Source organism: Castor canadensis, chromosome 14, assembly GCF_047511655.1.
Source record: "Castor canadensis chromosome 14, mCasCan1.hap1v2, whole genome shotgun sequence".
Lineage (NCBI taxonomy): Eukaryota > Metazoa > Chordata > Mammalia > Rodentia > Castoridae > Castor > Castor canadensis.
Window position 1 is genome coordinate 229,342 of NC_133399.1, and position 27,132 is coordinate 256,473.

Genomic DNA, 27,132 nt, shown 5'->3' on the forward strand with positions numbered 1-27,132 from the left:
GGGGACCATCAGGAAAACCACCCAAGGAGGGGCACTTATCATCGGGGTTTTGAGGTACGAGTAGGAGTTGATAAGCTGGGGAAGAACTTAGTCAACCCAAGGAAGTCAGTAGTTGGCACAGAAGCATTAATTGAGCACCTGCAGTATGCCAGGCAGTGGGGATGTAAGCAGAGTACAGTTCACAGCTATGCAATCAGAGCGTCTCTGACTGTGGCCGAGCCTCAGTTTCCCCTTTGCTCGCACTCGCTGGGTGTCTGTGGGTGTCTGCACACTTGGTGCAGGAACAGAAGCCGTGGTGGGAGGTCGTGCTGGAGGCCAGCCTTGCTCCTCTCTGACCTCCCACCGTGACCTCCAAGGGAAGGCCCAGAAGGGGGACAGACACCCTACCGCAGCTTGCAAACTCCTACTCAGCCCTCAAAACCCTGCTTACAATGCCCCGTCCTTAGGAAGCCTGCAGGACTCCTTATGTCTGGCCTGCTTTCATCCTAGGTTTCGTCAGCCGCGGGAAAACATGGCTCAAGCGCTGTGTGCAGGGTGACCGGATGGTCACAGCCGCAAGGGGGACTCGGCAGGCAGAGGGGTCTCCAGCACACGCGCCTTCCTGGCCTGTGGGGTGGGGTGCACGGGGCAGCATTTGGGGTGCAGCTGGTGGCTTTAATCTGCTGTTCCTGGGACAGCAGATCCCTTTGAAAACACCAAAGACCTTTTTCCCACAGAGCCGGGAGGGCGGGGACCCGTTCACTCCCAGGGTGGGGTGTCGTTAGGCCATTTATGACACCCCAACTCTGAAGCGAAGTGGCCAATGGGCTCAGAGGCCAAGGTCACGCTCGCCTGGCGAGGGCCCGGCTGCTTTCTTTTGGTTTTGTCTTAATTGCAGTGAAATGCACATCACATGAAGTCCAGCATTTTCAAGGGCACAGCTCTGGGGCTATGCCCCCCACCCCCAAATGAAGTGGAGGCACGGCCCCCTCCCCTGGTCCCTGCAGTGTGGATTTGCTGTTCTGGTCGTGTCCTGGCAATGGAGGACGCACCACGTGGGCTTTGTGTCTGTCACCACGGCGTTTCCATGGTTCCTCCGGTTGTGGCGTGCAGGGTTGGCTCCGTTCTTTTTCAGGGCCGAGTAAGATTCCGCGGTGTGACTGCAGCACAAGTCGTCCACCCCCTTGGACTGTGCGCACCCGTGTGCAAGGGTTTTCCGCAAGGTCTGTTTTGTATCTTCTGCCACCAGGAAAGGCGGGGATGGTCCTGTGACACCTAGCTTGCATTTGAGTCCAGAGCTGACGGGTGACCACGGCGTCCAGGGCTTGGAGGGACAGGGCAGGGAGGACCTGGCCAGGAACGGTGGGAAGGGGGTGCACTCGCTCATGAGGCACCAGCTCCTTCCCTGGGGCCCCATGGGGTGGGTGAATGGGGGCTCTGCACAAAGTCCAGCTGTTATCGCCGATGCAGGAGCTTAGGGGCCCCTTCGGATGTCGCCAGTCTGTAGAAAGCCAGGTGTGACTCATGTGCTTGGAGCAGAGTCCGCAGCTGATGCTGAGGCGGGGAAACTGAGGCACGGCCGCAGAGCGCCTCCTCCCGGGGACAACAGGAGAAAGCAGAGGAGATGAAAGGGGCGGGGCCGGGGGTGAGGGGCGGGGCCGAGGAGGGGCGGGGCCCTGAGTGCAGCCGTGCTATTGGTCAAGGGCGGCTGTATAAAGCGATGACTCCCGGGGAGAGGGGCGTGGCCGGGCTGGAAGGTGTGGTCAGAGGGAGGGGCGGAGCTAGTGGTTCAGCCCGACTGTATAAAGGGGGAAGTCTGGGAGGAGGGGGCGTGTCCTGGAGTGGAGTCTGGGGGGGCGGGGCTGGTGGCGGGTTGGTGCTTTATATACAGTTGAGTCTGGGGCTATGAGATGCAGCTGAGAAGAGGGGCGTGGCCAAGATGGGGCTTGCATCGAGTGGGGCGGGGCTGTAAGAAGGAAAGTGGGGCGGGACTAGCCGTGTGGTGAAAGGATGAGTGGCACAAGCAGCCGGCAAGGTTGACGAGGCGTGTCCGGGAGATGTGGGCGTGGTCAGATGGAGGGGCGGGGCTGATGGGAGCTTGGGCCTATAGGAAGAAGGAATCTCGGGACATAGGCGGGGCGTATCACCGAGAGGGGCGTGGCCCGTGGTGGGGGCGTGGCCGGGGAACTCCGCCTGGGCGGGGCGCGAGCGGGGCGGGGACTCGGCCAGGTGAAAAGCGCCCGCGGCGGCGGCGGAGGCTGCGGAGTCCGACGCGCTGCCGCCTGGTGAGTGCCGCGGGGTCTCCGAGCACTCAGTGTCCCCTCCTGGGTCGGGGGGCGGGACAGCATGGGGACACCGCTGGCGGTGGGGGGGACAGGATGGGGACACCGCTGGCGTGGGGGGCGGGGGGACCTGGTGAGCGACTTCCGGCCTCCGAGCCTCAGTTTCCCTCTGTGTCAAGTGCGTTCAGTTATGGGGACAGGCGAGGAGGGACGGAGTGCAGTGGCCACTCACTGTCACCGTTGTCACCTCGCTGGTGATTGTGTCACAGCTGCCCTGGTGACCAGATTTTCTTGTTTTTATTTCTTGCTTGAGACCTGGGCTGAGGCTGGCCTCGAACCCCCATCTGGTGCCTCTGCCTCCAGATGCAAAGGTCATCTTTCCCTTGGCCAAGCGTGGGGACTGTCCCCAAAGCTGCCACCACCACCAACCCCCTTTTCCAGGCTTGTTAGCGTCAACCCACTCGTCCCAAGGCCACCGCGTGCGTGTGTCACCTGGGAGACAGGTGCGGCCAAAGGACAGGTGGCCCTCACCTGGCTTAGGTGAGCGGTGGCTTCTGTTTGCCCAGCCCTGCCCAGCTCAGCCCGGCCACCCTGTCCCCTGTCCCACACCCCGGGGTGTGGCAGTTCCGGTCACGTCCCCATGTCCAGTCCAGGTATAGGGGACACGGGAGCTTCTGTGTCCCGAGACCCGCGTCCCCCTGTCGCCAGGCCGGGCTGTGTCAGCCCAGGACACATAGGCAAGGAGTCACTAGGTGACCTGACCTGTTGTCCCCTGACCACCAAAGCCCAGAGCAGGAAGGGGACTTGCCAGGGCCACCCCGAAAGGTAGCCCGTCTCCCTGGTGGGACTCGGCCTGGCTTGATCGTCTGCCGGAGACGGGAGCTCAAAACCAGCTGGCCGCGGCCTCCGTGCCTCAGTTTCCCTGCCGTGGCGCCCCGCCGGCCGGGCTCGGGTGCAGGGGTTGGGGCCGGGCCCCGGGGCGGCGGCCAGGCTGTGCGCATGACGGGCGTGTTTGCTCGGAGCTGATTACGCAGACACTGCCTTCGTGACATTTTTCTTTGCACGGCGGAAATAATCTGATCCACCCCTGGGGCTGGCCACCCCCAGGTCTAGGAAGTCCCCAAAGGAGGGGACTAGGCCCCAAAGGGGACTTTGTGTGTGGCCTTCCTTACACCTGCATTGAGATGTTCAGCTGCCTTCCCCGCCTCCGTCCCCACCGGCTGGCCCTTTTGGGGTTCAGTCCCAGAAGGGGTGGCGCTGTCCCAGCCTTTGATCCCTCCATGGACAGTGGCGGGGGCGGGGTGGCCCTCTGTGACCTGGAAACCGGGAAGTCGAGGTCGGCAGGGCGGGTCCCCCCTTCCCTTCCCTTCCGTGTCCTCAGGGCTCAGAGTAGGTGTTTGGTGACCTGGTCACTGCAGGGGCCTTTGGAGCCTGTGTTCTTTCTTTTCTGCTCATAAATGTCACTCCCGCTCCTGTTAAACGGATGTTCTCATGGCTATGGGGTGGGAGGGATGGGTGAGGAGCCACCATTGGAGCTGGGCAGGTGGGGTGCAGTGGGGATCCCTCAGGCCTGGCTGTGTTACCTCAGGCGGTTGGATGCCCTCTCTGTGCCCTTTTCGTCTACCTGGAAACTAGGGGTCCGGGAGACTCCGGGGGACACCCTGGGACTCCTGAACCCCGACTTTGCTCGCTGTTACACTTCGGTGAGACCCGGCGTTCCTTTCTGCCCCCAGAACCTAGACCAGGTGTGGCATCTGCCAGGTGACAGCACTTGCTCAGGTGACGATAGCTTCACCGTGATGCTCCAAGTAACCCCAGCTGGCTTGTTGACGTCAGGCACCCCCCCCCCCCGTGGAGCTCATGAATATTCAGTGTGTCATTAACATTTCGTGCTCCTAGGCTGAGGCCTGGAGTTCAATGAGAACTGGGGGGGGGGCAGCAGGTGCAAAGGCCCTGGGGCAGCCTGAGCCTGGGGGGTTCAGGGATCCATCCATGGCCAGCGTGGCCGCAGGGAGAGCAGACTGGGGACTTGGGGGGGCTTTGGGGTGCCCAGAGCACCCCACATCCACAGCCACAGCGCAGAGGGAGGCCCATGCCAAGACGAAGCGGCTCGGGTGCAGGAAGGACACACAGCCCCAAGGCAGGCAGCCCGGTGTCCTTGCTCTGACATTCTATTTGTGCCACTTGAGTGACATTTCCTGCCCACCCCGAGCCAAGCCCCTCCCCGGGCATCCTTGCCGCCCAGGCCAGGGCTTCCTTCCTCACCAGACCCAGTGCCAGCCGTCCCCGTGTCCCCGTGAAAAGCCCAGAGCTTCTCAGACTCTGTCCCCAGCTGTCCTCTGTCCACCCTGTGCACCAGTGACCGGTCTGTACCTGCAACACCAAACTCTTCCCCTGGCTGTCCCCCAAGCTGTGACCATCCCTGTCCCCAGGAGAGCCTCCATGGCTCCCCGCCACCCCACCACCATCTCCCCCACAGCTGTGCCGTCGGCCACTGTCCCCAGCACTGTCCGGGGGTCCCTGTCGTCCTTCAGTGTCCCCTGAATCCGGCGCCTGGGGTTCCTCTCCCCTCTGCAGCCCTTTGTCACGGCTGTCACTGGCCATGAATCTTGTTGTGACCAGGGGTGGCCTGGGCTCCAGCGTGCCGCATGCAGCAGGTGCTCAGCAATGCTGCTTGCATCCTGGTTCTCATCCTGCTCCCTGCCCAGCCTCAGTTTCCCCATCTGCTGGGAGCCGGGACACAGCTGCGCTGGGCCGGGCCCTGTGGGGACCATGGGCAGCACTGCCCTTGTCCTCTCGAGGACACTGGCCGCAACTAGACCGCGACACTGAAGAGCCTGAGTTCGAGGATACAGGTGTCCCTATGCTGATGAGGCGACATGTATGCTAATGAGCTGACAACCGCTATTCAAATGAGCTGACTCCCCTATGCTAATGAGCCCACATCTCATATTCTAATGAGCTGACCCTCCTATGCTAATGAGCTGACACCTATGCTAATGAGCTGACACCTATGCTAATGAGCTGGCTGTGGTCACAGCCCCGGTGGCTTCAGCACAGGGGTTCTGCTCACTGGTGGCCGTGATGCTCACCACTGTCCCTGAGGACAAAATGGGGAACAAGACAGGCCGGGTGGACACTAGGACCCCATGTGTCCCACGGTGTCCATCAGGAGGGGACATTTGTGCTGAGGCCGAAGCAGACCCTGTCCCCAGCCCCGTTGCTGATCTGTGACCCCATTGGAACCTAAAAGCTACGGTCAGCCTCATTCCCAGGCCGTAGCTGCGTGGGGTCACTCGGGGCTGAAAGGGGACAGGGGAGGGCTCACTAGCCGTCCCCACACTGTTCCAGGTGCCACAGAGGGAGTGAAGACAGCTCAGTGGAGCCTGAGGTAAGTGTGAGGTTTGACATTCATTCAACAAACCCTCACTGAACATGCACAAGGTACCAGGTGTGGGAAGCCCCTAACTGCGGGGACACAAACCGGACGCAGACACTGTCATGTATTTGGGATGGGGGTGGACGGGGAGGCAGAGACCAGGGTTCCCAGCTTCCTGGAGGACAGGTCATTTGAGATGGGTTTCAAGGGAGGAATAGGAGTTTGCTGGGATTGCAGGTTCTGTAAAGAGCTGGGGTGCGAGGTGAGGACGCAGAGAACAAAAAGCCAGATGGGGTGTGCGGTTTCCTCCCCTGCACCCCAAAATTAACAACATGGGTCCCCAGAACAGCCAGGGTGGTGCTGGGATAATCAGCGTTGTGCCCACCTGGACCTGGCGTCCACGTCGCCCCCGCACAGGAGCTGGTCAAGATGCGGTGTTCCCGGATCAGGCCTGACCTGTGGCTCACGGTGGCCCTGGGGACGGTGACCCTGGTGGCCCTGCTCAGCCTGCATCCCCCGCCACCCGCGGTGTCCTGCCCGGCGATGTCACCGGACCCCCCCGGCGAGGCCGAGGCCCGGTCCTCGCTGTCCCCCGCCCGCCCGCGGCCCCCGCCCTGCGTGGCCAACGCCTCCATGGCCTCGCACCCCGACTTTGCACAGCAGCCACGCCACATCCGCGACTTCCTGCTGCACAGGCACTGCCGGGCCTTCCGGCTGCTGCAGGACGCCGTGGCCACCAAATGCGCCCCGGCCGTCTTCCTGCTCATGGCCATCAAGTCCTCGCCCCACAACTACGAGCGCCGCGAGCTCGTGCGCCGCACCTGGGGCCGCGAGCGGCAGGTGCAGGGCGCCCCGCTGCGCCGTGTGTTCCTCGTGGGCACCGCAAACGACCCCCACCAGGCCAGCAAGGTCAACCGGCTGCTGGACCTGGAGGCCAGGACGCACGGGGACATCCTGCAGTGGGACTTCCACGACTCCTTCTTCAACCTCACTCTGAAGCAGGTGGGCCAGCCCTGGGCAGGGGACGGAGCCGGCGGAGGGCGTTCCGGGTGGGGTTTTGAGGGGTGCAGAGGAGTCCAGCGAAGATCGAACTCCCAACGCGGGTCACCGCCGCCCGCAGGTGCTGTTCATGGACTGGCAAGTCAGCCGCTGTCCCAACGCCAGCTTTGTCCTCAACGGGGACGACGACGTCTTCGCCCACACGGACAACATGGTCACCTACCTGCGAGGTCATGACCCCGACCGACACCTGTTCGTGGGTCACCTGATCCAGAACGTAGGGCCCATCCGTGTCCCCTGGAGCAAGTACTATGTGCCCCACCTGGTGGCCCCCCAGGACCACTACCCGCCCTACTGCGGTGGCGGGGGCTTCCTCCTGTCCAGGTTCACGGGGACAGCCCTGCGCCAAGCTGCGTCCGCCCTCGACCTTTTCCCCATCGACGACGTCTTTCTGGGTATGTGCCTGCGTCACCAGGGCCTGCGACCCGCCGGCCACAGCGGCGTCCGCACGGGCGGCCTGCACTCCCCCTCCGCCCGCCTGTCCTCCTTCGACCCCTGCTTCTACCGCGACCTCCTGCTCGTGCACCGCTTCCTGCCCTACGAGCTGCTGCTCATGTGGGAGGCGCTCAACAGGCCCAATGTCACCTGCGGCAGGCAGGCCCGGCTCTACTGAGGTGACCCCCCCCCCCGCCTCCCCGCCTCCCCCCGGGGAACTGAGGTTGTTGTCTGAGTAGGTGAGGGTTTGTCGAGTGAATATGCTGCCCGGCCAACTCCTACACACCCTGCAAAACCCTCCTGTGTCTCCCGGAGGAACTGAGATTGTTGTCTGCCTAGGAGAGCTGGGGAGAGTTTGTTGAGTGAATGGTCTGCTCGGTGAACTCCTACACACCCTGCAAAACCCACTTGGCACCACTCAGACCATAGTCCTTAGGTCTGACTACAGGAAACCCAGGAAATGTGACAGTGTCCTTCGTGTGGCAGTTAGAGGCTGGGGGCTGCCCCTCCTCGCCGGTGGCCTCAGGTGCTGTGACAGTGGACACTGGACAGAGGACAGGCCGCTGACCCCAGGCTGGGTTAGAAATCAGTCCAGGGTTGGGGGTCCTGTGTCCCTGGCCGGCACCTCACACCCTCCATCCTGGGAAGTGGACACTCCAGTGTCCTTCACATGTTGGGGACATACAGTGACCCCAATACCCGGGCCGGGCCCCCAGGCATTGTGGGGGACAGGGTGGCTGGGAGTGACGTCCTCAGGGAATAAATAAGCTTTGTGCAAAATTTTGCAGACCCCGTCCCTCTGCCCCAAATTAGCATTTACGGGGCCTCCTCCTCCCTGTTCCCCAAGCAACTCTGCTGTGCCTGCTGTGTGTTGCTCCCTAAGTGAGCGTGGGGAGGGTTTGTTGAGTGAATATGCTGCTCAGCCAACTCCTACACACCCTGCAAAACCCGTGACCCACCCACACACGTTGTGGTCTGCGGCAGCAGCAAGAATTAAAGGATTCAAACCCACTTAGAGAGACGAGGCTGGGGGAGAAGGAGGCCAAGCAAAGGTCCCCTGTGCTGGGCCGGGCGGGGTGGCTGCGTCACCTCCCCTGTCACCCCGGGCTGGAGCCAGATAAGGATAAAGTACCGGGAAAGGGGACAGGAGGTGACCGACAGGGGCCGGGCTGGAAGAGGGCGTTGGTGTGGTTTGGGAGGTGTGAAAAGCTGGGCGCCTTCAGGAGGTGGAGGCAGGGAGGCTGAGAGGTTGAGGCCACCGGAGGCCGGGTGGCGTCCACCACAGAAGGACACGGGGCTGCTTCCATGATTGATTTATTTCTTCCCGGGGGGACAGGAAGCCGGGGACGCGTGCGGGGGGGACCGTCAGTGGACATCGGGGTGTCTGTAGCAGTCAGGGACGGCCCCAAGTTTTAGGGGACCCGGCAGCCCTCCCCCGAGGCCGTGGGGTGCGGGGCGGTCAGTGGGGACAGAGCCCCAGCAGGTCACTCTGGGTGCAGCCGACCAGGCAGCAGCCGTGTGCGGGGTTGGCGACGGCTGCGCGGCGGTGGCGGTGGCCGTGAGGACTCTGGGGACCGGGTTGGGGACCGGGTCCCAGCGCGAGGTGTCCATCTTCAGCCACCTGTCCGAGGGGTGGACGTCCCTCCAGCCACAGGTCACCTGGGGACGCAGGGTCACCGTCACTGTGCGCACATGGCGGGAACAGCTCACGCCTGTGATCCCGGCTGCTGGGGAGGCTGAGCCGGGAGGATCGGAGTTCGAGGCCGGCCTCCAGGTGGGGGGAGAGTGCGGAGGCCCCTCCCCCACTCTGTGACAAGTGACAACCACACCCCACCCCCTCACTCACGGTGGCCATGGCCGCTCTCGGGGGCCCAGCGGGGTCCCCCGCACGCCCGCACCAGCGCCCGCAAGAAGTGGTGGCCGCATAGCTTCTCTCGGGTCCCCGTGGCCACCGCCAGGCCCGGCGGCGACACTGCGATGGACGCCAGCAGCAGCAGCAGCAGTGTCCAGCCGGGGTCCATGGTGGCCGTGGCTGCCCCGTCCCCCGCTGTCACTTATAGGTCAGCTGTGTCCCCGGGGGGAGGAGGACGAGGACGCCAATGAAGGCCAAGGGGGCCGGCTGGGCTCCCCAGCTGGACACCACCCCGCTGGGCTGTTGCTGTGGGTTCGGTTTTTGAGATGGGGTCTCTATGCACCCCAGGGGAAATAAACTGACTGCTAGTGAGCCTGGCCGAGGTCATAGGTCATCACAGGTGGCTGCGGACCCCAGGGCAGGGCTGGGTCCCCCCATCTTTGCCCCCCCACACATGAGGTGACCTCCCCTGGCTGACGCCCCCCCCCACAGCCTCGCTCCCCAAATCCAGCCTTGCCCTCTGACCCCGGTGCAGCTGCTTCCCCGCTCCTAGCTGGGCAGGATGGAGCCCCAAGGCCACAGCTGTGCGGGGGCGGGGGGACGTCCCTCTGCGCCTCCCCCACAATGTCCACCCGCCTGAGACGCCCCTGACCCACAGCCCCGGGTCCAGCCACAAACCATCGGATCTGTTGAAGTCCTTTATTCAATCAACAAACACTCCCAGAGCGCACTCTGCGCCTACCCTCCGAGGACCACTACACTACTCCCCCCCAGGACCAGGAAAGGGAGGGAGGACAGAGCCGTGGACACGGCCACCGTCCGCGCTCTGCAGCCAGAAGAAGTGGTGGGGACACCTCAGGGAGCACTGCAAGGACCTGGCAGCTGGGGTTTTGAGAGACGAATAAGAGTTTTCCAGTCAGGGTGTGGGCACAGGTGGGGAATGGGCTGGGGTCTGCCCTGGGGACACGGATCCGGGACAGTCACCACTACCCGCGGCTGGCACTCCACAAGGCCTCGAGCCGGGGACCCAGGGCGCCGAAGGATGGCCGGTCCTGCGGGGTGGGGGCCCAGCACAGCCTCATCAGCTCCTGGACCTGGGGGGGCGGGGAGACAACGGGGTGGCGCTGAGCACCCCAAATCCTCCATAGCTCCCGTGTCGCCTCACAGCACCGAGGCCACTGGACCTCAGGGCTGCGCCCCCTCCTCCCAGGTGACCCGGCCAGCCTGCAGCGCAGGGCGTGGTATACAGTCGGCGCTCAATAAGTGCAGGCGGCGGGGAGCCGGGCGTGGTGGTGCACGCCTGTAATCCTGGGGCTCTGAGCTCAGCCCCCCACTCATCGGGGTGGGTCCCCGGGCAGTGGGTAAACTGAGGCAGGGCTGACCTCAGCGGGGCAGGTGGGGGGCGCGGGCAGCCGGCGGCCCTCGGCCAGCAGCTCCAGCAGGCGGCACAGGTTGGGGGCGTCGCGGTCGCCCCCCATCATGCGCAGGAACTCCTGGGAAAGAGGGGTGCGGTGGGGGCGGGGCGGTGGGGAGGGGAGGTGGGTGGGGAGGGCGGGGGCGTGAGGGGCGGGGCGGGGCTAGAGATGGGGCGAGGGTGAGGGCGGGGCTGGGCTCGTGATAGTGGCGGGGCTAGTGGAGGGGTGGGGCGTGACTAGTGATTGGGGCGTGGCTAGTGGAGGGGCGGGGATAGTGATTGGGGCAGGGCTAGTGATTGGGGCGGGGCTAGTGATTGGTGTGGGGGCGTGGCTAGTGATTGGGGCGGGGCTAGTGGAGGGGCGGGTCGGGGCGGGACTCACAGCCGAGGGGCTGCGGGCCTTGTCGCCGTAGGTGAACAGCTCGTACAGCAGCACCCCGAAGCTCCACACGTCAGACTGCCGCGAGAACACGCTGTCCGCCAGGGACTCGGGGGCGAACCTGGGGACACGGGCCACGCCTGCCTCAGCTTACCCAGGGGACCAGGGCGCCCGCACCCCGCCGGGAGCGGGATGGGGCCAGTCTGAAGGGGGCGGGGCCAGAGCGAGGGGCGGTTTGGGCGGGGCTAGAGCGATATTGACGTGGGACTGGCCAGTGCAGTGAGAAGTATAGCTGGAGGCGGGGCCAGCGGGGAGGGGCGGGATTGTGGGTGGAGCCAGAATGCTGAGAGAGGGGAGGGTGACGCAGGGAGCAGTGGGCGGGGCTAGATATGCAGTCCGGGCCACTGGGGGTTGGGGGGCGGGACCACGCGCTGACCGCAGGATGAACTGGAGAGGCAGAGATGGTGTCAGACTAGGAGCAGGTGAGGCTTGGGGAGGGGGCGGAGCAAGTGTACGGTGGGCGGGACTAAGAGTGGGCCTATCCCAGGGCAGGGTTGGAAGCGCAGTTAAGGCTGGGGGCGGGGCCACTGTTTATGGTGGGCGTGGCCTAGACAGGTGAGTCTGAGATGTGCGCGGAGGTCCAGAGCTGGGAGGGGCGGGGCTATGTAGGGGGCGGGGCCAGAGGCTGCATGGGTGAGGCCAAAGCATGGATGGGAGGGGCTATGGAAGGGGCGGTGGCACAGCTGTCATTGGCAGAGCTGTGGATGGGGCGTGGTCAGAGGCTGGGCGGGCGGAGCTATGGAAGGGCGTGGTCAGAGGTTGGGTGGGCGGAGCTATGGAGGGGCGAGGTCAGAGGCTGGTGGGCGGGGCTATGGACGGGGCCGGATGGGGCAGGGCTCCCACCAGAAGATGGGGCTCTGGCCGGGCTCGCGGACCACGTAGTAGTCCTTGTCCAGCGGCAGCAGCTTGGCGAGGCCGAAGTCGGCGATCTTCACGTGCGCCTCGCTCTCCACCAGGATATTGCGCGCGGCCAGGTCGCGGTGCACGCAGCGGCGGGAGCCCAGGTACTCCATGCCCTGCGTGGGGGTGGACGCGGGCCGGCCTGGATCCCAGCTTCCCTCCTCCACAGCCCACGTGCCCAGCAGGTCCCGGGAGCCCCTCACCCGCACCCCAGGCCCGCACCTTGCAGATCTGCGTGGCGTAGAGCAAGAGGCGACCCGTGTCCAGGCGTGCTCGGTGGCGCTGCAGAAAGTCACGCAGGCAACCACTGGGCAGGTATTCCATGACCAGCCGCAGGCTCTGCCGGCCTGGGTGGACGGAGGGGTCAGTGCACCAGCCCGACCCCACCCAGCCCCCCACAGTGCTCCGCCACAATGGGAAACTGAGGCTCAGAGAGGCTGAGCCCGTGCGCATCTGAATCCAGACCCTCCTCGGCGGCCCCCGCTGCAGCCCCCGCTGCAGGATGCACATGGCGACCCTCACCTGGGCCATAACTGACGCCCCGGTACTTGACGATGAAGTCGCTGTGCAGCGCCTTCAGAATCTGTACCTCCCGCTGGAAGTCCCGCTGCTGGTCCGGCCCGCTGTGCTGCAGCTGCTTCACGGCCACCAGGGCGCCGGTGTTGTCACCCAGCGGGTCATACCGGCACAGCTCCACCGTACCAAAGTTGCCCTGGGCCAGGGCAGGGCTGCTGAGCATCTGCTGCGGCCCCGGGCAGGCGAGCCCAGCTTTCAAGGGCACGCCCACCAGGTCTTGACCACGCCCCCACTTCAGGCCCCGCCCACCACCTTCAGGCCACGCCCACTGTGCCTGGACCACGCCCCTCCCACCGCCAGGCCCCGCCAAATATGCAACAGGCCCCGCCCACGACCACACCTGGATATGCACACACCTGCCCATCACGCTCAGACCACGCCCCTCCCACCACCTTCAGGCCCCGCCCCTGGTACAAGCCACCTACCAACCACGCCCCCACCACAACCACACCCCATGCACTGTAAGCCACACCCACCACGGCTCAGACTCCGCCCCGACCCAGGCCCCATCCAACCATGCAATAGATCACGCCCGGCCACGCCCCCACAACACAGACCACGCCCCAGCTAGCCTGGCCACGCCCACCTTACCTTGCCCAGCTGGGAGATGTACTTGAGGTGCCGTTCCTCAAAGATGGTGGGGTCCTGACAGCTGTAGAGCTGGGCGCTACTCCACAACCCGTCTCGGGGTGCCAGGGTGCCAGGTGCTGGGTCTGAGAGAAGCTCGTAATCTGGGGGACACAGGTAACTGGGTAACTCGTGTGAACATCACGGAGTGACCACTGGGAGCCCCAGCTGCGGACAGCATCCTTCAAAGGTGCACTGCACACCCTGTGCAACTGCACGTGGTGACAGTCAGGGAACACGTGACTCCTTGTCGCCCCCCGTCTGTCCCCCCGCTGGACCTAGGGGACACTCCGCCTGCCTGACGTGATGAGGCTATTGAGGTCGCGCACGATGGCCCTGAACGATGGCCGCCGGCCCGGGTCGTAGGCCATGCACTGTTGGACCAGCTGAGCCAGCTCTGTCCACTTCGGGGCCGGCAGCCGCTGTCGCTCCTCGTAGAACTTGAGCTTCTGTGGCGGGGGGGACAGGGCGGTCAGTGCAGTCCACTCTAGAGAGGGGACCCGGCCACCTGCCCGTGGTCCACTCCCCCCAATGTCTGACCTGGGCGGGGTCCAGGCTGCTGACGGGCATGGGCGCCCCGCTGAACACCTCCCAGGCCGTGGCCCCGAAACCCCACTTGTCAGCCTCCAAGCCCAGCGTCTGAATGTCCCCGAGGCACTGCAGGCACTCGGGGGCCACCCATGGGATCCTGTCGGTCAGCACTGGGGGACGATCACGGTCAGGGCCACTCAGGGCTCCGCCAGGCCTCCCTCCTCCCCCCACACCCGACACGCACTTTCCAGGCTTAGCACCGTGGGGCTGACGCCAGGGTCACTCAGTTTGATGAAAGGGGGGCTCCCGTCAGTCCCCTCGCGGGCCAGCAGCACCTTCCGAGCGGACACGTTGCCGTGAGGGAGCCCCTTGTCCTCCTAAGGGGTCAGGCGTAGAGGAGGAGGGAAGAGAGTGGTTGGCACCCCCTCCACCGGGTGGAAAATGCAGGGGGGAGCAGACAGACGGACACTCACTCACCAAGTAATTGAGAGCATAGGCCAGCTGCTTGATCACCTGCAGCTTCCAGCTGGCGGGCACCAGGGGACCGCGCTTACGCAGGTAAGTGTCCACTGCTCCCAGGGGCACAAATTCCTGGACCATGGTGCCTGGCAGCAGCGGGAAAGGACAAAATCGGGAGGGGAAAAAAAAAACCGCACTGAGTTCAGCAGGCTCTGCTGCAAACAGCTGCTGGACGAGGTTAGGGTTCAGAGAGGTTGTGCATCGTACCCAAAGCTGCACAGCAAAGGGAACCCAGGTGTGTCTGAGCTGGGGGATTAGGGGAGTGTTGGAGGGGGGCTGGAGCTGCCACCCACAGAGGGACAAGCATGGGGGGTGGGTGACCTGGAGGAACCCAGGGACAGCAGGTAGGGACAGGGTGGGGACTCACTATCTCCCGCCATGCACACGCCATACAGCAACACCAGATGTGGGTGTGACACTTGGCTCATCAGGCTGGCTGCTTCCAGGAAGGACTGGGTGGAGCAAAAAGAAAGGACACGTCAGTCCCCACCCTGCCTGTGTCCCACCATGGCACCCCAACACTGGCCTGGTCATTCTGCCCTCCACCTGCCGGGCCTGACCCCAGGACCTTTGCACGGGCTGCCTGTGGATTCCCTGAACATTTTGCACTTTCCAGCAACACCCGGCCCTGTTGTTTCAGGATCTCGCGCGATTTCATCCCCCAGGCTCAGCCTCGCACCTCCATGCAGTGCCTGTGTGTGGCATCCATGACCTTCAGGAGCACCTCGGTCTCGCGGGCCTCGCCGTCCACCCCCTCGTGCCGATGTCCCCGGTAAATCTTGGTGAAGGACCCGTGGCCCAGGTTCTCGTGCTGGGATGGCAGGGGACATGTTGGGGAATATGGATGGAATCCCCCCCACACCGGCTACATCTGGGCTCGGGTGCTGGTCCCGTTGTATAGATGGGGAAACTGAGGCACGTGCACTTCATGGGGGACCCTTACTAACCCACTGCAGGCTGTCGGCCGGGATCTTGTGAAATGTCATCTGGCTCAGTTTGCACTGGGGCTGAAGTGTGGAGTTTGGGGACGGGCTGTATCCCTGTCGCACCACAGTCAGGTTGGATTTCTCTATGGAGAATGGGGGTGTGTATGCGGGGGTCCCCATAAGTTACCACTCCTCATCCTGAGTGCAAAATTCACCCAGAAAAAAAGGCAAGAGACAGACAGAGGCCAAGTTTGCAGAGCCCGCTGTGCCTGGATCGAGCCGTGCCTGAAGGTGGCCCTCCTCTCTGAGCCAAGAAAATAAAAAATTTAAAAATCACGTTTTCTTCCCTTAAAGCCATAGCCACCAAGGGAAAAGTGGGCTCACCTTTGGGTCTGGGGGTGCAGCAAGATGTAAGGCTGAGTGCAACCCCATCCACGTGCAGCCCCCCATCTTCCCAACAGGCTGCCAGGAGCTCACGAAGACTGCTATGCGGCCGGCCAAGGCCCAGCAGGGAGAAGGTTCCCGTGGGGTCCCTCCGGATCAGGCAGCCCTTGTAATCTGGACCGAGGGGAGTCTGCAAGGTTGAGGGGGTTCAGGTGTCAGTGCAAAGGTCACCTCCTCCAGGAAGCCCTCCCTGCCTTCCCGCCTCTGCTTGCAACCTGGACACAGGCGGTGAGGAGGAAGTTGTCGAAGTCCTGGGGGCTGCGGCGGAGGACATAGGAGCCGGGCAGTGACCCCCCAGATTTCAGTTTGTGGATGGCAAAATCCAGTCTATGGGAGAAAGGACAGGTGGACAGGGATGCTCTGGGGATGCAGCCAGGTGTCCAACCTGGCCCAGCGACTTGGGGGAGGACTTGGGGTTCCAGGAGTGAGAGGGAGGGGTACGGCCTCGGGCTGCAGAAACGGCGATCCCAGCCTTGCTGAGTGTCTACCATGCTGGACAGGGGAGGACCTGATGGCTCTGGGGACAGCTGCTTACGTGATGGGGCCGTGGCACTGCTCGGTCACCTCCTCCAGCAGCCTTGGCGGGGCCACCTCCTTGCAGAAGAAGTGGCCCGAGTCGCAGGTCAGGCGGAAGTAGCCGTCCACCAGAGCCACAAAGGACAGCGCCTCCGGCAGCCCCGGGAACTCGGCCTCCTGCGGGGGACCCGGGGACACGGCTCATCAGTGGCCGCCATGCTCCCCGCCCTGAGGAGGGGAGGGGAGGGGAGGGGAGGGGACCCCACCGGGAGGGGACCCCACCCACCAGGATTTGTTGGTCCATCCTGGTGATAGTGACCAGCCGGTGCTCCCCGGCCGGGCCCCCGCGTGCGGCCTGGTTGATGCTGATGTCCACGATTTCAGGAAAGTCACAGAAGGGCTGGAAGGACTGGAGGGAGGGAGAGGGCTGAGGGTCCTGGGGACCCCAAGACTCGGGGAGCCTGCGCCCCACAACCCACACCCAGCACCCACTCTTAGCCACGCCCCACCCCGCCTCTGACCCAGCTAAGCCACGCCCCCTGCAGGTCTCAGTGAAGCCACGCCTCCTGCAGGTCCCAGTTAAGCCACGCCCCCTATTGCACGTCCCTATCCTTGGATCCCCGCCACCTCTCTTAGTCCTCTCTTCTGTCTGGACCTACTGAGCCCCCCTAGTCCCGCCCACCACCCAATTCCCTCCCCTTATTGGCCCCTTCTGCGTTCATTCCCGCCCTTTGCCCCGCCCCTCTTTCTCGTACTCTGCAGCCTTGCTCCTCCCCCGAGCCCCGCCCACCGCCATTACCATCTTCTTCCGGCCTTGCCCCTGCTTAGCCCCGCCCACCAACGCGCGTCTCCTCTAAGCCCCGCCCCCACGTGGATCCGGCCCCGCCCCTCGGTTAGGCCCCGCCCTCTACAGGCCCTGCCCGCACCTCGTGTTCTCCGGGGCTCCACGCCACGCCGCTTCCACCAGCCACGCGCAGCAGCCCCTGGCCGTCCTGGCCACCCGTGGCCCCAGGGAGCCACACGTGGAAGGTCTCGGCGTCCCTGGCCGGGTCCAGCCGCTCCAGGTCCATGATGTACTTGGCCATGAGTGAGTGGCGGTCAGCCCCGCAGGTGGCCACGCGGTGCAGCGCGCGGTGCACCGTCCTGCGGATGCGCTTCCGTGTCACGAAGCTCAGACCCTGGATGTGGTCGCGCAGGCGGGGTGGCAGGCAGGCCTTGTAGCTGTGGGGGGGCAGGGGACTCGGCCCTCAGCGTGGACAGGTCCCCCGGGCACCATGCACACGAGCTTCAGTGCAGGGGGACATTGGGACCTCATGGGGTGCCAGGTGCAAGGGACCTGTCATAGGTCAACACTGTGCACGGCCAGGTGTGCACTGCACAGACAGGGACATTGCAGCTGGCCGGCTCACCTGACCGTCCTCAGCAGCTCCCTTGGCTGCACAGCCTGCTCGCAGGACATCCGGGCCAGGTCCAGGACAGCCAGGCTGAGACATTCGCCCTGTTCTTTGAGGCCAAGGCCCACCGAGAGACGCCCGCTCAGCAGGTCACCTCGGTGCTGGGGACAAGCCACAAGAGAGTCAGCCAGGCCACCTACCCTCCAGCCCCAAGGTTGCAGAGCTGCAGTCCTGCGGTACAGCGAGCAGGGAACCCCCGCACACCCCCACCTGGGCAAAGAGGTGTTCCAGGACGGGCAGGTCAAGCACGGCACTGGTCAGGTCCTTACGTAGCCCAAAGCGGTGACACTTCTCCAGTCCAAACCAGTTGGGGAAGCGAAAGCTGAGAGGCAGGGGAGAGGGGCGGCCTGGCCTCAGCAGGAAACGGGGTTCAGGGTGGGGCGGCAAACTCAGCCAAGGCTGCACAGAGCCCAGGCTGTTTGGTGAATGTGCGGTGTGTGTGACCTTGACCACCCTCTCTGGACCCAAGGTCCCCCTCATCTGTGAAATTGTAGGATTTCTGCGGGGTTTGGGGTGCTTCGTACCGGAGCCTGTAGACCAAGACTTGGGTGTTGACGTCCTCCATGGAGAAGATGTGACATGGGGGGAACCAGCAGGACAAGTCTTCCGTGGCCAGAGCAAAGAGCGAGTGACATACGGGCAGAATGCCTGCAGACAGAGGCCATCAGATCCCTCCAGAGTCACTTCTGAGTCTCAGGTGCCCACCCTCCTCCCTTACCAAACTCCTACTCAACCCTCAAATCCCTAGATCCAATGCTGAGTCCTGCTCTCAAGCAGTCCTCTGTCTGATCCAGTCCCCTGGTGACCAATCCACTCACCGCTGGCCTTGGCAGCCTGTACGCAAAGCTCCTCAGCCAAGTGGTCCCCAAAGGAGAATGACAGGCACTGGGGAGGCCCAGGTCCCCGAGGGGGCAGCAGCACGTGCAGGGCACCAGCCTCCGAGGACGAGAGGCTGCAGGAGCGCTGGGAAATCAGCGGTGTCTCCTCGCTCGGAGGTGCCATGAGTGCCACCCGCCTGGGACGCAGCGAGGTGGCCCTTCAGTTCTGGCCAAGGAGACAGGGCTTCTGAAAAGGGACAGTGAGACAGAGAAGCAGGAACAGGCAGAGATGGACAGACAGAGCCAGAAGGGAGCTGCCACTCTCCCCCGCTCCGCGAAGAGAGCTGTGCTGGGCAGGACATCGGCAGTCACCATGTGTGGCCTCCACTTCCCCTCCCCGCCAGCCCAGTCCACGCCATGCACTCCATCCCCACGTGCTGCATTGTGCACACGTGTGTTCAGAAGGTGGGGTGGCTGTCCTGCCCTGCGGGTCTGGGGTCCCCAGTCCATCCGGCCCTGGATGGGACCAGTCTGATGGATGATGATGGCCAACAGGGGGTCCGCATCTCATCACCCCCAGTTAACCAGAGCCATTAGCTCAGCCCCACGTCATCCCGCCTCCTGTTACCCACGCCCCGGGAAGTCACGCCTCCATCAGCACTGCCCCAGTTAGCTCCACCCCTTACCACCACTCCAGCTGGACCCATCCATTAGCCCCACTCAGTAGCCCCGCATCCTGTTAGCCACGCCCTATGCAGCCACGCCCCCACCAACCACACCCCCTGTAGCCCCGCCTCAATCAGCACTGCCCCAGTTAGCTCCGCCCCCTAGCCCCACCCCAAGCTAGCCTATCCCAGCTACACCTGCCCATTTGCCTCACTCAGTAGCCGCGCCTCCCTTAGCCACGCCCCCAGGTAGCCACGCCCCCACCAACCACACCCCAGATAGCCCCGCCTCCATACGCCCTTAGCTCTGCTCCTTAGTCCCACCGTAGCTAGGGCTGCCCCATATAAACCAAACCACCCCATTGGCCATGCCCCCAGATGGCCCCGCCTCCCGCCTGCACTGGCCCCGCCCATTGGCCCCACCCTCGTAGCCCCGCCTCCAGAGAGATTTGCTCTCATTGGCTCTGCCCCAGTTAGCACCACCCAATTACCTTAGCCGCATTAGCCGCACCCTCTTGCCGCTGCTCCAGCGCCCCACTCCCATTGGGTCCCGTCCCGTTGGCCCCGCCCCCACCAGCCCCGCCCCCAGCATCTTCCTTGCATGCACTCAGGTCTCCATAGCAGAAGCCTCGTGGACACTGGTCCCTAAGCGTCCGGCCCAGGGCTCCTTCCCCTTGGGGACCTTCCAACTCGTGGCCCCCAGGGGTGGGAGAAAAACAGGATCTCCCCCAATTAATTGACCCGGATGCAGAGCTACTCTTAGGTTTGAAAAAATAAAAACAGTTGCAAAGCTGGGCATGGTGGCCGCCCCTGTCATCCAGCTGCAAAGAAGGAGGTCACCCCAGCAAAAAACCACGACCATATGTGGAAAATGCCTCAGGCTCGAAGGGCTGGCCTGGGGCACGGCTGAAATGGCACATGTATATAAACGCCCCTAGTGGCGTGCTTGTGATGGGGTGGGTGACGAGCCCGGGGTTCTGGGTTCGAGTCCCAGCCCCACCACGTCCAGGTGTCAGCTCTGCCAGACGTGCGGGGGGCAGAGTCCCCTCCAGTCCCCAGAGGTGGCCAGCTGAGTGAGCCCTGTCCAGACCCCAAAGTGTCACCATAGTCAATCCCCTGGGGGCCCCCTCCCCAGTGAGCCCACAGCACCTGTCCCCTAAGCCAGACCGGAAAGTCCCTTGGTGTCTTGCAGAGGGTCACCCAGGGCCCAAACCAAGCCTGGGAATGTCCCTGAGCCCCCAGCACTGGAGTTGAGCCTTTGGAGGGTCCCTGTCACCATCCCAACCAGTGACCAGTGTTAGAAAAGGGACCCTGGACACGGTGCCACGGCATTTTACAAGTCCTAGGGAAAGCATGACTTTGGGAATCTTGAAAGTAAAACAGGGAAAGTCACAACCTGCCCCATTTTTGAACCTCCAAAGCCCCGTATCCCGGACGGCTTGGTCACCCCCTGCTCCAAGGGAAGCAAGGGGCTGGGGACATTTGTATTTCCTGCATGTCACCCACAAAGCCCGGGGTTCCATACGACAAATCAAACCCGGGCCGGGGCGAGTGACCTGCTTTGGGGGGGGGACCCTCGGCATCCCGGCCACCCCCAGTGCCAGGCACGGCCATGTGGCACTGCCCGGCTCTTACCTGGCCGGTGGGGACCGTGGACGGAGACAGGAAGGATTTTAGGCAGCACGCAGGAAAGTCCCCCTCGGCGCCTTCCTGTGTGGGCCCCATGGCTTCCTGAGCTGTTGTCATTTACCGAAAGTCACAGCCATGTGGGGGAATGGGGGTGGGGAGGTGACAGGCCAGCCTGGGAGGGGCAGAAGCTTCCAGAAACCTGTGCAATGAATGGCCTCAGGCCACTGGAGACCCCAAGACGACAGGGAAGGGATGACAGAACAGAGGAGCATTTGGAATCGCTCATGGGCAGGTCCCTGGTGCCTCAGTTTACCCACAGGTGGCATGCACCCAGGTCCTGACCTCCGTCCAGTCCGTTTGGCTCCGGTTATTTTGGAGATGGGGGTCTCATGAACTATTTGCCAGGGCTGGCCTCAAATTGTGATCCTCCCGATCGCAGCCTCCCAAGTAGCTGGGATGACAGGCGTGAGCCACTGGCACCTGGCGTGGAGGGCATTTTGTGACTGGCAGGTGCTCATCGGGGTGGTCACCTCGATGCAGGACATGGGGTCAAAGCCAGCTGTGGTCATTGTCACCTAGTTGTTATTTCAGAGACACCAGGCAGGGGGCAGAGATGCCCAAATAATCTGGGAAGGCTTCCTGGAGGAAGTGGCTCTGTGATGGGACCCAAGGAGAGTGGGGACTTGGGGTTTTGGCAGATCAGGGTGTTCCTGAGAAGGGCGGTGTCAGGGATATTTCCCGAGGGTTGGGGGTGAGGACGTGACCTCCTTTGGCCGGCTCAGGCAGCTGTAGTCTTGAGGTCACCAAACCCGAGGCAACCAAGGCCGACTGGGCCACTCGCCCAGTGCACATAAAGGGGAAGCTGGGGCGAGGACGCAGCAGCGGAGAGGGGTGACGTGCAGCCCATCTTCAGGGACACAGGCCAGCTTTAGGGTTGCAGGAAGAACTGGGGCAAGGCGGGAGGTCCTGGTCACAGTGTGGCCTGGTTCTGGAGACATTGTCCTCGCCGGGCCAGGAGGGTCAATCTGGGAGAAGAGCACCTGTGTCCCACGCTTAGCAGGAAGGTGGACACCTCTGTCCCCAGAGCTGCCTGGCCCCCAGGTGCTATAGAAAATCTAACAATTTCATGACTATCCACCATGGAAGGGAACTGGGGAGCCATGGCGGGTGCAGGAAGGAGACACCCTACCTGCTGTGCCTTCTCCCTTTTTTTTCATGGGAAACACAGGTCATCCTATTAGTCACGGGGACGAAGGGAAGACTCACCTGCGTGGGTCGGGAGGCAATGGGAGGTGGCAGGTGCACAGGCTGGACACGGAGCAAAAGAGTCATGCCAACGACAGGACGGCAGACTTGCCAGGTGTTCACTGCGACACGGGTGCCAGACATGGCGTTGGCCAGATAGGAAGTCAGTCTCACAGCGAGCTCAGACACCTGAGTGGACAAAGGGGAAACTGAGGCTCTGGGAGAAGGAGAAGGTCAGGCTGCCTTGGCTCCCCATGGCACAAGGCCAAGTGGATGGGTGGATGGGTGGATGGATGGGTGGATGGATGGATGGATGGATGGGTGGATGGATGGGTGGATGGATGGATGGATGGATGGGTGGATGGGTGGGTGGTGGATGGATGGATGGATGGATGGGTGGATGGGTGGATGGGTGGATGGATGGGTGGATGGATGGATGGATGGATGGGTGGATGGATGGATGGATGGATGGGTGGATGGGTGGGTGGTGGATGGATGGATGGATGGATGGGTGGATGGATGGATGGATGGGTGGATGGATGGGTGGATGGATGGGTGGATGGGTGGGTGGTGGATGGGTGGATGGATGGATGGGTGGATGGATGGGTGGATGGATGGGTGGATGGGTGGATGGATGCGTCGATGGGTGGATGGGTGGATGGATGGGTGGATGGACGGATGGATGGATGGGTGGGTGGACGGGTGGGTGGATGGGTGGGCGGGTGGGTGGGTGGACGGAGGGATGGGTGGATGGGTGGATGGGTGGGTGGATGGATGGATGGATGGATGGATGGGTGGATGGATGGGTGGGTGGATGGGTGGATGGGTGGATGGGTGGATGGATGGGTGGGTGGATGGGTGGATGGGTGGATTGTGGGTGGACAGGTGGGTGGGCAGGTGGTTGGGTTCTTCGTAGGCAGCCACAGGTAGATTTGTTTTCTGGAGGCACCCTGGCCGTGTGTGGTTTGGGACTTCTGAGGAGCTGGGTCGGGGGCAGAATCTTGCCCATCCCTGTGGGGCGCAGGTGCCCAGGGCTGACATAAACTCGGGTGCATTCCTCAGCAGGTCAGCACTGAGATTTCTGGGATCCCAGGTCTTGTGGGCAGGGTCCAGTTAGGATTAACACGGAAGGACTGAGAGGACAGGGTGGGTCCCTTGTGGCCTGGGGTCCTGGTTCCTGTCCAATGAGGTGAGTGTGCAGAACCAGCCTGTCAGGCCTGGATTCCTGTGGGCACTAGGAGGGGCTTCTACGTGGCCAGGTGTGTCAGGAGGAAGTTGGGGCCATGGCTATGCCTCTGGAAATGGCACAATGGAGCATTAAAAAAGAGGTAAAGCTTTAAACAAAGATAGGGGAACATTACGACCCACGGCCTTGTGCTTGTCCATCTGTCGGGTCACTGCCACCCAGTCCGCCAGATGGAAGGCCTGGCCTGAGGCCAGTGCTGGGCGTATTGGCCTTCTGCCTCCTCTACTTCCCTGTCCTTGTCCTCAACCTCCCTTGGACCTGCGCCTCCCCTCCCCCTGCTCCTCCCCTCCCCCTGCTCTTCCCCCTCCCCCTGCGCCTCCCCTCCCCCTGCTCTTCCCCCTCCCCCTGCGCCTCCCCTCCCCCTGCTCCTCCCCTCCCCCTGCTCTTCCCCCTCCCCCTGCGCCTCCCCTCCCCCTGCTCTTCCCCCTCCCCCTGCGCCTCCCCTCCCCCTGCTCCTCCCCTCCCCCTGCTCTTCCCCTCCCCCTGCTCCTCCCCTCCCCCTGCTCTTCCCCCTCCCCCTGCGCCTCCCCTCCCCCTGCTCTTCCCCCTCCCCCTGCTCCTCCCCTCCCCCTGCTCTTCCCCCTCCCCCTGCTCTTCCCCCTCCCCCTGCTCCTCCCCTCCCCCTGCTCCTCCCCTCCCCCTGCTCTTCCCCCTCCCCCCTCTTCCTAGCCTGTGCGCCCCACTTCCTTTCCCACACCTCGTCCCCTTTCCAGTCCTCTCAAGATCCGATTTGCGCCCCAGGCCCCGTCATGAGTTTTGTAGGATCTGCTTCCCACAACTTGGGGAAACTGAGGCACGGAGTTCAAGACTGTATGAGACGTAGGGCCTTGGGTTATCCATTTCCAAACACTCCTGTGATATGTAAATCTCACAAAGACCCCGTAAGCCGGGGACTGCGGCTGGTGTCTTGGCACGGATGGGGAAACTGAGGCCCGGTGGCGGAGATGCGCGGGCAGAAGCGAAGGCGGCGTCTCGCGCCCCCTGGTGGACGCACGCGGCAGCGGCCGGGAGCGCTGGTGCAGCAAAGCTGGCCCGGCAGGGAACAGGCGAAGAATTTCAATAGTTTTTGTGTGCGTGTTGTGACCGGGGTTTGAACTCAGGTCCCACACCTGCAGCTCATTTTGTTCTGGTCATTTTTGGAAATGGAGTGGGGGAGGGGGGAACGGTCTCGAGCTGGCCTCGAACCTCGATCCTCGATCCTCGATCCTCGAGATCGAGTGTGAAGCCCGGGCTTCAGGAGACTTTTCTGCAAAGAAGCAAAGTCTTGGTTTCCGCATGGGTTTTCACTGCCCTCCATGGCTCCCCAGGGAAGACCCTTTAATCACCGATCAGCAGCGAGAAGCTGTGCACAACATTAAGAAGCAGAGCGATGCCTGCGTAGAGAGAGAGAGGAACAGACAGACGGACACGCACATCACAGCCGTTGGGACTTGAAATCCCATGCGTGCTGCCCCTTGCTGGCGGGTGCAGAAGGATGCAGGCCCAAAGACCCACGCAGGCTTCCTTGTGATGCCCTCAAAATGGACAAAGCGCCGGGGAAACTAAAATGCAGAAGGACCTTCACCAAGCCATGCTAATTGAAGGAAGCCAGAAGGACGCAGCGGGCGCATAATGCTTGATGACGTCACAAGTCGCAAGGTGCGCGATGACGTCATAGGACGAGCGATGACGTCACGACGAACCCCAACCCAGGGTCTGCAAGCACTCAAGCCCAGCGCTGTGAATCCCAAAGACGGTGCATCAAAAACCCACCCCAATGGCAGTGCAGCGCTTATGCAATGCTCGTGGCTAAGGATCTCTAGGATAAAAAAAGTTTGCATTCCCATTTTATGTACCATAAGTCCCAGGTTGTTGGCTCGAGATCTGCGTCGTTCAGCCCGAGGCAAGAAAAATAGTAACACAAATTATGTAAAAGAAAAAAAAATACACCGTGAAAAGTCTAAGTTCGAACACTTAGCATCCCCAGGAAGAACACGTGAACCAACGCAGGAGACCCTCAAGTTCCTACAACTCCCAGCGTGCCTCGTGCGGCGCCGTCGCTCCATTACGGAAGTAGACGGAACACGGAGAGCTCGCCGCACTCCCTTCTGGGAGATGTAGGTTTACTATCAAGAGAGGTAGGGCTGTGAGTCGTAGGCGGATCCACAGCCAATAACGAAGTCACCTTCTTTGAGCGCTGCTCTCAAGAGCCAATAAGGGCGTGGCATCTAGAGGGCGGGACTTCCGGCAAGGAACTCGTGGTGAGCGACTGCGCGGAAAGAGCTACTTCCTTTTGTGGGTGGCGGCGAACGCGGAGACAGCACCATGAAGGCCTCCGGCACAGTAAGACGCGCGCGGCGAGGCTGGGAGACGAGGGACGCGGCTTGAGCCGCCTCGTGGGGCCCGGCGAGGCGGCGTGGACCGGGTGGGAGCTGTGGGCGATGCGGTCCGCGCCCCCCTGCCCCATGAGCTGCCGGCTCGCTGCGGCCAATATGGCGGCCATGGCGGGGGCCGCGTGGGGCGGCGGGTGCGGGGCCGGAGGATGGATGGTCGGGAGTGCAGTCGGGGGAGAAGAGAGAGGCGCTGTGACTCAGTTTCCCTGAATGTAAAGCGGGGATAGTGGTCGTTTGTGTCTTGGTCCGGCGGGAGGAGGAGAAGGGGGGGGTGACGAAGTCGGGGTGCGGAGTTGAACCCGTGGGTGCTTGGATTGCAAAATTGAAGGGGGCAGGTGGGGGAGCATCCGGAGCTTTTAAGGAATTTGTAAAAAAAAGTGAAAACAGGCGGGCGGGCCGTATGCGGTTCCCAGCCTCAGTTTCTCTCCCTCCCCTCCCCCCCGCGCCTCCTGGGGCGTGGGATCAGAGGTCAAGCGGGGGGTGGGGGGCACCCCGTCTTGCCCCTTGGGACCCGGATGGTGGCGGAAATGGGGAAGCGCGGCTCAGATCCCCGAGTCCGTCTGTCCCGTCTGTCCGTCCGTCCGTCCGTCCCCCCCAGCTCCGGGAGTACAAGGTCGTGGGGCGCTGCCTGCCGACCCCCAAGTGCCACGCGCCGCCGCTGTACCGCATGCGCATCTTCGCGCCCAACCACGTCGTCGCCAAGTCGCGATTCTGGTACTTCGTGTCGCAGCTGAAGAAGATGAAGAAGTCCTCGGGGGAGATCGTGTACTGCGGGCAGGTGCGGGCAGAGTGCGGCCCCCGGGCGGGGTCACTGTCACTGTCCCCCCCCCAGTACCACCCCCATCACTGTCGCCTCACTGTCACCTCCATCGCCGCCCGGCCCGCAGGTGTTCGAGAAGTCCCCGCTGCGCGTGAAGAACTTCGGCGTGTGGCTGCGCTACGACTCCCGCAGCGGCACGCACAACATGTACCGCGAGTACCGCGACCTGACCACGGCGGGCGCCGTCACGCAGTGCTGTGAGCGCCCGGGCCCTGCGCGCGGCCCTGACCCCGCCGCGCCCCAACCCAAAAGCCGCTGCTTGCGGTAGCAGGGGTTTCAGCGATGGCGCGCACAGCAAGGGGGCCTCGTCGCCTTTGGGGGGCTGCGGCCGTGCCCCTCAAAGTGAATGTGGAGGTTCTACAACCTTGCGTCCCCGGGGGCTGGGGTGGCCGCCATTGTCTGCCCAGCTTGACGCTGTCCTCTCTCCGCAGACCGCGACATGGGCGCCCGGCACCGCGCCCGCGCGCACTCCATCCAGATCATGAAGGTGGAGGAGATCGCGGCCAGCAAGTGTCGCCGGCCGGCCGTGAAGCAGTTCCACGTGAGCGCCCGGGGCGGGGCGGGGACGCTGACGCAGGAGCCCCGGGGGGCGGCCATGCCTGGGTGGCCTGGAGGACTGTGGAGAGGCCTCTGTCCCTCACCCCCTGTTCTGCCCACAGGACTCCAAGATCAAGTTCCCGCTGCCCCACCGCGTCCTGCGGCGCCAGCACAAGCCCCGCTTCACCACCAAGAGGCCCAACACCTTCTTCTAGACGCGGCCCTGTCGCCCCAATAAACCTAGGGACCCACTTCCGGCTCCCTTGTGTACTTTCCCGGGCCCCACGCGGCACCCAGGGCACCCATGGCCGCAGGTCACCTCCCGCCCAAGAGCCTCCCTGCAAACAAAAGGCGCTGCACCTGGCCAGGGGCCCAAACCCTTGTCAGCCAGGCCTTGGCCGCAGCCTGTGCTCCCGTGTGTGCTCTGCTGCCGCGCAGGGGCCTCGAGCCCCACCCCCCTGCGTCTCT

At 63.4% G+C, this 27,132-nt stretch overlaps 4 protein-coding genes and 1 non-coding gene across 6 annotated transcripts; 3 read left to right on the forward strand and 2 right to left on the reverse strand.

Moving 5' to 3' along the window:
* Positions 1–1,443: 1,443 nt before the first annotated feature.
* LOC109698339 (N-acetyllactosaminide beta-1,3-N-acetylglucosaminyltransferase 3) lies at positions 1,444–7,914 on the forward strand. Its single transcript, XM_074053468.1, has 5 exons — positions 1,444–1,494; positions 2,113–2,264; positions 5,613–5,652; positions 6,058–6,642; positions 6,761–7,914. The coding sequence occupies exons 1-5, from the start codon at positions 1,444–1,446 to the stop codon at positions 7,310–7,312; spliced, it is 1,380 nt and encodes a 459-aa protein (XP_073909569.1). The 3' UTR covers positions 7,313–7,914.
* A 518-nt stretch (positions 7,915–8,432) lies between these two features.
* On the reverse strand, positions 8,433–9,317 carry LOC141416548 (insulin-like 3). Of its 2 annotated transcripts, none has more exons than XM_074053520.1 (2): positions 8,981–9,317; positions 8,433–8,870 (listed from the first exon to the last, which is right to left on the reverse strand). In XM_074053520.1, exons 1-2 carry the CDS (start codon positions 9,153–9,155, stop codon positions 8,500–8,502), a joined length of 546 nt encoding a protein of 181 aa, XP_073909621.1. In that variant the 5' UTR covers positions 9,156–9,317; the 3' UTR covers positions 8,433–8,499. The 2 variants fall into 2 exon arrangements, with proteins under 2 accessions (XP_073909621.1, XP_073909622.1); XM_074053521.1 differs by having other exon boundaries at positions 8,433–8,793; positions 8,981–9,287.
* Positions 9,318–9,677: 360 nt separating this feature from the next.
* Positions 9,678–20,663, reverse strand: LOC109698332 (tyrosine-protein kinase JAK3). The gene is made up of 24 exons (XM_020182468.2): positions 20,451–20,663; positions 18,151–18,397; positions 17,857–17,980; positions 17,543–17,654; positions 17,288–17,433; positions 16,805–17,099; positions 16,165–16,287; positions 15,898–16,055; positions 15,578–15,689; positions 15,303–15,492; positions 14,940–15,061; positions 14,672–14,803; positions 14,360–14,444; positions 13,951–14,078; positions 13,718–13,850; positions 13,483–13,643; positions 13,241–13,391; positions 12,907–13,046; positions 12,262–12,451; positions 11,962–12,086; positions 11,683–11,855; positions 10,783–10,900; positions 10,369–10,479; positions 9,678–10,080 (listed from the first exon to the last, which is right to left on the reverse strand). The coding sequence occupies exons 2-24, from the start codon at positions 18,332–18,334 to the stop codon at positions 9,973–9,975; spliced, it is 3,321 nt and encodes a 1,106-aa protein (XP_020038057.2). The 5' UTR covers positions 18,335–18,397; positions 20,451–20,663; the 3' UTR covers positions 9,678–9,972.
* Positions 20,664–25,111: 4,448 nt separating this feature from the next.
* On the forward strand, positions 25,112–26,916 carry LOC141416550 (large ribosomal subunit protein eL20). The gene is made up of 5 exons (XM_074053522.1): positions 25,112–25,257; positions 25,906–26,085; positions 26,195–26,324; positions 26,559–26,668; positions 26,787–26,916. The coding sequence occupies exons 1-5, from the start codon at positions 25,240–25,242 to the stop codon at positions 26,877–26,879; spliced, it is 531 nt and encodes a 176-aa protein (XP_073909623.1). The 5' UTR covers positions 25,112–25,239; the 3' UTR covers positions 26,880–26,916.
* Positions 26,360–26,492, forward strand: LOC141417084 (small nucleolar RNA SNORA68). Its single transcript, XR_012441708.1, has one exon. It is a non-coding gene; the product is annotated as a small nucleolar RNA SNORA68 (small nucleolar RNA).
* Positions 26,917–27,132: the final 216 nt, after the last annotated feature.

Coding starts and splice junctions, on each gene's coding strand:
- LOC141416548 (XM_074053520.1), bottom strand. CDS start 9,155: ATGGACCCCGGCTGGACACTGCTGCTGCTGCTGCTGGCGTCCATCGCA. Junction 8,871..8,980: donor CGAGAGCGGCCATGGCCACC/GTGAGTGAGGGG, acceptor CTCCCGGCTCAG/CCTCCCCAGCAGCCGGGATC.
- LOC109698339 (XM_074053468.1), top strand. CDS start 1,444: ATGCAGGAGCTTAGGGGCCCCTTCGGATGTCGCCAGTCTGTAGAAAGC. Junction 2,265..5,612: donor GTCCGACGCGCTGCCGCCTG/GTGAGTGCCGCG, acceptor ACACTGTTCCAG/GTGCCACAGAGGGAGTGAAG. Junction 6,643..6,760: donor TCAACCTCACTCTGAAGCAG/GTGGGCCAGCCC, acceptor CGCCGCCCGCAG/GTGCTGTTCATGGACTGGCA.
- LOC141416550 (XM_074053522.1), top strand. Junction 26,086..26,194: donor AGATCGTGTACTGCGGGCAG/GTGCGGGCAGAG, acceptor CCCGGCCCGCAG/GTGTTCGAGAAGTCCCCGCT. Junction 26,325..26,558: donor GGGCGCCGTCACGCAGTGCT/GTGAGCGCCCGG, acceptor CTCTCTCCGCAG/ACCGCGACATGGGCGCCCGG.
- LOC109698332 (XM_020182468.2), bottom strand. CDS start 18,334: ATGGCACCTCCGAGCGAGGAGACACCGCTGATTTCCCAGCGCTCCTGC. Junction 13,644..13,717: donor CACGGTGCTAAGCCTGGAAA/GTGCGTGTCGGG, acceptor ATCGTCCCCCAG/TGCTGACCGACAGGATCCCA. Junction 10,901..11,682: donor GGCCAGAGCCCCATCTTCTG/GTGGGAGCCCTG, acceptor CCGTGTCCCCAG/GTTCGCCCCCGAGTCCCTGG.